At 71.1% G+C, this 8,020-nt stretch overlaps 2 protein-coding genes across 2 annotated transcripts; one reads left to right on the top strand and one right to left on the bottom strand.

Moving 5' to 3' along the window:
* The first annotated feature begins 329 nt into the window (after positions 1-329).
* On the top strand, positions 330-4,022 carry SHISA4 (shisa family member 4). The gene is made up of 5 exons (XM_055819727.1): positions 330-788; positions 2,134-2,305; positions 2,947-3,080; positions 3,354-3,536; positions 3,626-4,022. Exons 1-5 carry the CDS (start codon positions 716-718, stop codon positions 3,670-3,672), a joined length of 609 nt encoding a protein of 202 aa, XP_055675702.1. The 5' UTR covers positions 330-715; the 3' UTR covers positions 3,673-4,022.
* Positions 4,023-4,629: 607 nt separating this feature from the next.
* Positions 4,630-7,754, bottom strand: LOC129785756 (myb-related transcription factor, partner of profilin-like). The gene is made up of 2 exons (XM_055819732.1): positions 7,076-7,754; positions 4,630-5,350 (listed from the first exon to the last, which is right to left on the bottom strand). Exons 1-2 carry the CDS (start codon positions 7,554-7,556, stop codon positions 4,800-4,802), a joined length of 1,032 nt encoding a protein of 343 aa, XP_055675707.1. The 5' UTR covers positions 7,557-7,754; the 3' UTR covers positions 4,630-4,799.
* Positions 7,755-8,020: the final 266 nt, after the last annotated feature.

Here is an 8,020-nt window from a genome sequence, read left to right as displayed (position 1 = left end):
GGACAGGGCAGGGGGACAGGGCAGGGGTCCGGGCAGGGGGACAGGGCAGGGGGACAGGGCAGGGGGACAGGGCGGGGTGACAGGGCAGGGGGACAGGGCAGGGGGACAGGGCAGGGGGACAGGGCAGGGGGACAGGGCGGGGTGACAGGGCAGGGTGACAGGGCAGGGGGACAGGGCAGGGGGACAGGGCAGGGGTCCGGGCAGGGCAAGGGCAGCCACGGGGCGCGGGGAGGGCAGCGGCGGGGGGGCCGGGCCGGGGTCCCCCCCCGGCGCCCCCGCAGCCCCGCCCGGCCGTGCCCGCGGGCCCGGGACGCTCCTCCCGGCGGGCGGGGGCCGGGGCCGGGGCCGGTGGCTGCGGCGGGAGGCGCCGCCGCGGGGGGGCACCGGGCAGCGACCGAGCGCCGGCGGGCTGCGGCGTCACTGCGGGCCTGCGCCGGCCCCGCACCGGGCTGCACCGGCCCCGCCGCACCGGGACCGGGACCGGCCTGCACCGGGAGCGGCGCCGGGACACACCGGGAGCGGCCCTGGGAGCGGCCCCGGGATACACCGGGAGCGGCCCCGGGACACACCGGGAGCGGCCCCGGAAGCGGCTCCGGGAGCGGCCCCGGGCTCCCCCGGCCCCGCCGCCCCGGCCCCGCTGCCGCAGCGCAGCCGCCGCCCCCCGCCCCCCCCCGCCCCGGCAGCGCTGAGCGGCGGCCCCAGGCGCGGCCCCGGGATGGGGCCCGGTGGCCCCGGAAGCGGGTGGCCCCTGGCCGGGACCGTGCTGGTGGCCGTGGCCGCCTCGCTGGGTAAGAGACACGGCGGGGGGGCACGGGGAGGGGGTCGGGCGGTGCCACCCGGTGACGGGACCCGGTGCCACCGGCCGTGCCCGTGCCCGGCGCCAGCGCGCGGGGGTCGCTTGCGCCAACGTGTCCCCCTGTGTATGTTCCCCACCCCCCCGCCCCCCGTTTGCTGCTTGCGGGACATCCCCGGCGTGCGTGGAGCCGGTGGGTGTCCAATCCCGGGGGGGTCGGGGGCTTCCCACACGCGGCCCGTGCCTCAGTTTCCCCGCTCGGCGCCGAGCTGCCGCGGGCCCCTCGGGCGGGGAGCGAACCCCATATGGGACCCCTGAGATCCGCTGGGAGCCGGGGGTGGGGAGCGCGCTGGAGCCCCCCAGGGACCGGCCCAGCCCTGGTGGCTCCGTGGTCGCTGTCGCGGCGCCTCCGGCCGCCCCCGGGCCTCGGCCCGCGGCTATTTCGGGGAGCGCAGGTGGCTCGGGCCAGAAATAGAGCCGGGAGGCGGCGGGGGAGCGGCTGGGGGGGCTGCGTCAGGCGGAGCGGGGTCCGTGAGGATGTGGGGCAGGATGGGGTGGGGGCTGTGAGGATGTGGGGCAGGATGGAGCGAGGTCTGCGAGGATGTGGGGCAGGATGGAGCGAGGTCTGCGAAGATGTGGGGCAGGATGGGGTAGGGGCAGCGAGGGTGTGGGGCAGGATGGGGTGGGGGCTGTGAGGATGTGGGGCAGCATGGAGCGAGGTCTGCGAGGATGTGGGACAGGATGGGGTGGGGGCTGTGAGGATGTGGGGCAGGATGGAGCGAGGTCTGCGAAGATGTGGGGCAGGATGGGGTAGGGGCAGCGAGGGTGTGGGGCAGGATGGGGTGGGGGCTGCAAGGATGTGGGGAAGGATGGAGCGGAGTCTGAGGAGACGTGGGGCAGGATGGAGCGGGATCCAGGAGGACATGGGGAAGGATGCAGTGGGGTGTGGGGGTACGCGGGGCAGGATGCAGTGGGGGGACAGGATGGAGTAAAGTACAGGGTACAGGGAGGCAGGATGAGGCGGGGTATGGTGGGAGACGTGGGTCAGGATGGAGCAGGAAGGGGGGGACATGGGGGCAGAATGTGGTGGGGTGTGGGGGGTACATAGGGGCAGATGGAGCCACGTGTGGGGGTACATAGGGGCAGGGTATGGGGGGCCATGGGGCAGGATGGGGCAGGATACAGGGGGCCATGGGGCAGGATGTGGTGGGGTACAGGCCATCCCCCTCGGACAGCATGTGGGGAACACGGAGGACGTGGGGTGCTGCTGGTGCCACTGGGGGTGGCAGTGGCCGGGCTGGGGGTGCCCCGAGGCCCCGGTGACGGGCGGCTGTCCCCAGTGGCGGGGGGCGAGGACTGCCTGTGGTACGTGGACAGGAACGGCTCCTGGCACCCCGGCTTCGACTGCGACTTCTTCACCTTCTGCTGCGGCACGTGCCACCAGCGGTACTGCTGCCGCGACCCCCTGCGCCTGCTCACCGAGCGCCAGCAGCGCCACTGCCTCGCCTTCAGGTGCTGGGTGCTTGCCTTTGGGTGCTGGGCCATGGGGACTGGGCAGCGGTACTGGGTGCTGGGCACTGCTACTGGGTGCTGGGCATTGGTACTGGGCAGTGGTACTGGGTGCTGGGCATTGGGTGCTGGGCACTGCTACTGGGTGCTGGGCATTGGTACTGGGCAGTGGTACTGGGTGCTGGGCATTGGGTGCTGGGCACTGCTACTGGGTGATGGGCAGTGGCACTGGGTGCTGGGCAGTGGTACTGGGTGCTGGGCATTGGGTGCTGGGCACTGCTACTGGGTGCTGGGCAGTGGTACAGGGTGCCGGGTGCTTGCCTTTGGGTGCTGGGCCATGGGGGCTGGGTGCTGGACACTGGGTACTTGTACTGGGTGCTGGGCATTGGTACTGGGCGCTTGTACTGGGTGCTAGGCATTGGGTGCTGGGCACTGCTACTGGGTGATGGGCAGTGGCACTGGGTGCTGGGCATTGGGTGCTGGGGGCTTGTCTGGACATCCTTGTCCCTCCAGTCTCCAGCTGGGTGCTCCAGGGTGCCCCTCGGTGTTGCGGCCACTGGTGTGACTGGGTGGGGGGGGAGGTACAGTGTGGGGGTGGGGGCTGTGCCCCAGTGCCCCCTCCCCCACGTCCCCACGTGCCGCAGCCCCAAGACCATCGCGGGCATCGCCTCGGCCGTGGTGCTCTTCATTGCCATCGTCACCACCATCGTCTGCTGCTTCATGTGCTCCTGCTGCTACCTGTACCAGCGCCGGCAGCACCTCCGCACCCCCCTGCAAGGTGGGGGGGCTGGGGGGCGGGGGGGAGGGACTGGGGGGTCGGGTGGGGGGCCTGGAGGGATGCAGGAGGGGGATTAGGGTGCAGGGGGGAGCACCTGGGTGCAGGGTGTGGATTTGGGTGCTGGGGGAGGGTACTGGAGTGGGTGCTGCTGGGATCACCCTGATGCCCATTGCTGCCCCCAGCGCCCCCCTCAAGGGCCACCAACACCTGTGGGCACCGCCGGGCCCTGTCCCCATCCCAAGGTGCCGCAGCCCCCCCCCATCTCTCCCGCAGGCCCAGAGATCCCGCTGTCCAGCTACCCCCCCGCAGGCCCCCCACCCCCCTTCCCTGTGGACGCCAAAGCCGGCCCTGCGCCCCCCCAGCCCGGCTTCACCCCCATGGCCATGTACCCGCCAGCCGGCCCCGCCGCCCAGTACCCGCTGTACCCCTCCGCCCCCCCCATCTACAACCCCACAGGTGAGCACCGGACTGGGGGGACACCCTGTCCCCCGGGGGGGCGCAGTGACCTTGCCAGGGCTGACACCCCATCCCGTTTCCCTCCGCAGCACCACCCCCCTACGTCCCAGCACAGCCCAGCTACCCCGGAGCCTGAGCACCCGCGGGGACCCCGGCACCCTCCCGCCGCCGGCCAGCGGGGCCCGTCTGGGGACCCTTGTCCCCCCGCCCTGGGCCCGGGGGGGTGCCCCAGCTGTGGCTGGATCCAGCCCTTCCCGGCCGTGCCGGGGCTGACCCCGTGCCAGCAGCACAGGGCAGCTCTTGTCCTGCACACTGGGCTCTTTGTGGGTGCCTCCACCCAGCCCTGGGTGCCAGCAGCCTCTGCACCCATGGGGGGGGGCACCCGGGGGTCCCCCGAGGGCCGTGCATCACCGCACCCCCGCACCGATTTGGCCCCGGCTCTCCCCCCCGCCCCGGGGTTCGCATTAAACCGTATCTTGCACCCCACAGCCCGGTGTCATCTTGGTGGCTTCCCCCAACTCTGCTCCAAGGCTTCTCCATCTACAAACTGGGTAAATGGGCAATTCCCACCAAACCAGCCGCCAGGATGAGCCAGCTGGGGAGCGCTGCTGCCCCCCCAGCCCCACCACACAAAGCCAGGGTGCGAGAGCATCCCCAGTGGCATTTTGGGTCAGAAAGCAGAAAATTCAGCGCTGGGCTCCGGGCGCAAGGCCAATTCCTCCATCCGCCCCTCCCCCAGCCCTGGCTCTCTGGGGCTGGGACCCATCTCCCCCCCGCAGCCGGTGGCACGGGGACAGGTGCTGGGGCACAGATTCACCGGCTCCTGCTGTGATTCATGTGCCCCCCGCACCGTCGCTGGGAAGGGGGGTCCCATGGGAGGGGGGGTCCCAGCCACCAGCCACCAGCTACATTTGGGACTGCTGAGTCCATCACTCCTGGGGGGGAAAAAGCCATGCAGACCCCCCAGGGGGCAAATGCAGACCCCCCAGGGGGCAAATGCAGATCCCCCAGGGGGCAAAAAGCTGTCCCATCTCCCGGGGGACCACAGGTCCCAGCATCCTGTCGCCCCCCAAAACCCCACAACGAGCCCAGGGAGGGGGGAGCCGGGGGGCAGCTCTGAGTTTTATTGAAGTGGGATGGAGGGGAAAAAAATAATAATAAAAATAATAAAAGCAGCAAGGTGGGTGCTGGGGGCTGGGGGGGAAGCTGTCCCCAGGGCGGTCCCCGCCGGCCACGGGTGCACGCAGCCAGCTGCGTGGGGGCTCAGGGTTTGGGGGCCGCCTGCTCCCGGAGGTAGAGGTCACGGATTTCGGCCAGGCTGCGGCTGAGGCCGCCCAGTGCCTGGGCGATGACGCGCAGGACGGAGGTGGTCTCCCGGCGGCTCTCGGCGTATTCCCGTCGGAAAGCTTGCATCTCCTGCACCAGCCGCTCGTTGGACTGGACGATGCGTTTTTCGGCCGGCGTGAGCTGGGCGCAGTCAGGTGCCCCGTCCGACAGCCCCGCCGTACCGGGGGGGCCCGGTTCGCCCGTACCGCAGTTATTGAGATTCTCGGCCTCTTGCTCGAAGAGGATGCTCGGGAAGTCGGAGCCCAACGGCTCCTGCTGCCCACCCAAGTCGCCGAGGGAGAGTTCGGGGGGCGCAGGGCGCGGGGGGCTGCGGCTCCAGCCCTCGCACAGCTCGCTGGGCGGGCGGACGCTGGTGCGGGGCAGCCGGCGCTCAGCACCACGGCCGGGGATGCTGTCGGCGGCCGGGCTGTGGAAAGGCTCAGTCTTCACCTCCACCGGCTCCTCCTTCACCGCCTCCTCCTTGACGCCTGTGGGATGGATGGAGAGCGCAGGGCAGCTGGCGGGACCCCCCCCATCACCCCACGGACTGAGCAACCCGACCTCCTTCTGCCTCTGCTTCCTCTGTCCTCATCTCCCTTGTCCCCATCCCCGTACTCCCGTGTCCCCTCTCCTGCACACGGTCCTGGTCCCATCTATGCATTCACATCTCCTTAGCCCCGTTGTCCATCATCAGTCTGGCCCCATTCCATGTCCCTTGTCCCTCACCTGGTCCCAGTAGTCCCATATCTCTGTCCTGAATGTGGTAGCCCCATGTCCCTGTGTGGTCCTGGTACCCCCATGTCCCTGCCCCAGTCCCACCAGTCCTTGCCCTGTTCCCAGGCCCCTCTTACCCCCGTCCAGGTCCCTTGTCCCTGTCCTATTCCTAGTCGCCCACATCCCTGACCTGATCCTGGTATCCTCCCATCCCGATCCCAGCGCTGCTGTCCCTCGAACCTGCACTGGTCCATGTCCCTGTCCTGATCCCAGTCCCCTCAGGCCTCTGTCCCCGCCCCAGTAACCCCCATCCCTGTCCTGCTCTCAGTCCCCTCCTGTTGTTGTCCTGGTACCAGCCCCCTGCCCTGGCCCAGGTGCTCCCATTCCCTGACCTGGTCTCTGCTCCTGGCCCTGTCCTGGTCCCCTGCCCCGGTGCCCTGTCCCTTGCCCCTGTCCTGGCTCCAGCGCCCAGTGTCCCTGGCCAGATCCTTGTATCGTCCTGTCCTGGTCCCAGTGCGCCTGTTGCTCTCCCTGTCTCCTATGTCCTGGTCCTGTTCTTCCCATGCCCCTGTCATCCATGTCCTTATGCTGGTCCCCCCCCCCCCCCCCCAATCCCTGTCCCATTTCTCCATGTCCCTGTCCTTCTCCCCTGTGTCTATGTCCCCTCCATGTCCCCGCCCCACATCCCCATTCTGATTCTCCCTGTCCCTGCCCCAGTTCCTCCATGCACCTGTCCTGGTCCCAGCGCCCCCACACCCCTGTCCCTCACATCCCTGCTCCAGTCTCCACATCCCTGCTTTGGTCCCCTGTATTCATGTCCTGGTCCCCCATGTCCTGGTCTCAGTGTCCCTGTCCTGGTCCTGATCTTCCGTGTCCCTGTCCCAGTCCCTCCACACACCTGTCCTGGTCCCAGTGCCTTGGTCATGGTCTCCTGTCTCTCTGTCCCAGTCATCCATGTCCCTGCCCTGGTACCACCATGTCCCCATCCTGGTCCCCTGTGTCCCTGTCCCTCCATGTGCTTGTTCTGGTCCCACTGCCCCTGTGTCCCTGTCCCCCATGTCACAGTCCTGCTCCCCCATATCCTGCTCCCAGGGCCCCATCCCAGTCCTAGTCCCCCCCCATGCTGGTCCTAGTGCCTCCATGTCCCTGCTCCAGTCCTCCCATGCACCTGTCCTGGCCCCTCGTGTCCTGGTTCCCCGTGTCCCTGCTCCTCCGTGTGCCTATTCTGGTCCCAGTGCCCCTGTCCCAGTCCGGGTCCGTCCCATCCCTGCCCCAGCCTCGCCGTCCCTGCCCCGGCCCCGTGTCCCGGTGCCCCCTGGCCCTGCCCGGTGTCTCAACCCCTGCCCCGTGTCCTGGTGCCCCCCAGCCGCAGCCCGGTGTCCTGTGTCCCGATGCCCCCTCCCTTGCCCCAACCCCTGCCTGGTGTCCCGGTGCCTCCCTGCCCGACGTCCCAGTGTCCCTGGCCCTGTCCCCTGCCCCGAGTCCCGGTGCTCCCCGGCCCTGCCCGGTGCCCCGGTGCCTCCCCCCGCACCCACCGTGCGGCGCCACCACCTCGACGCTGAGCAGCGGCGGGCCGGTGCCGGCGGCGCCCCGCGCTCCCCAGCCGGGGGCGGGCCCGGGGCCGAGCTCGGGCGGGCCGGGCCCGTTGCCGCTGCCGTTGCCGGGCCGGGCGGGCCGGGCGGCCGGTCCCTGCCGCTCCTGCCGGTGCCGGGTGATCTTGTCGTTGGCGCGGCGGCGCAGCCCCCGCCAGCGGTTCTTCACCTCGCCGATGTCGCGCTGGTTGCGGCCGGCGGCGTTGATCTTGTTGGTGATGCGCCACCAGATCTTCTGCTTCTCGTAGGCGTTGACGGTGCTGGCGGCGGCGCCGAAGAGCAGCTGCTCGTACTTGAGCACCTCGCTCATCAGGATGTCGATCTCCTGCAGCGTGAAGTTCGGCTTCCGCTTCAGCAGCCCCCGCCGCGCCCCGCCGCCCGCCGCCATGCTCCCAGCCGCCGCCGCCGCCGCCGCCGCCTCATGGCGCCGCCCCGCCGCCCATCGCCCCGCCGCCGCCGCCGCCGCCGCCGCCGCGCCTTTTGTCCTGCGCCGTCTCCGCGACACCGAGCACCCCGCGGCACCGAGCGGAGTGGGGCGGAGCGGGGCGGAGCGGGGCCGGCGGCAGCGCGCCCCCTGCCGGCGCCGCCGGGCGCTGCCGGTGCTGGTGCCGGGTCGAGACGGGACTGGCCCCCCCCGTCGTTACCGCGCCCCCTGCAGGCGCCGCCGGGCGCTGCCGCTGCCGGGGCGAGACGGGACCAACACCCCTGCCGGCGCCGCTGGGCGCTGCCGGTGCCGGTGTGACACGGGGCCGCCCCCCCATCGTTATCGCGCCCCCTGCTGGCCGCCGCTGGGCGCTGCTGGTGCTGGTGCCGGTGCCGGTGCCGGTGTGACACGGGACTGCCCCCCCGTCG

The sequence above is a fragment of the Falco peregrinus genome, chromosome 16 (genome assembly GCF_023634155.1).
Source record: "Falco peregrinus isolate bFalPer1 chromosome 16, bFalPer1.pri, whole genome shotgun sequence".
NCBI lineage: Eukaryota > Metazoa > Chordata > Aves > Falconiformes > Falconidae > Falco > Falco peregrinus.
Note: the sequence above shows the minus strand (reverse complement) of the source record. Positions and strands in the feature narration are given on the sequence as shown.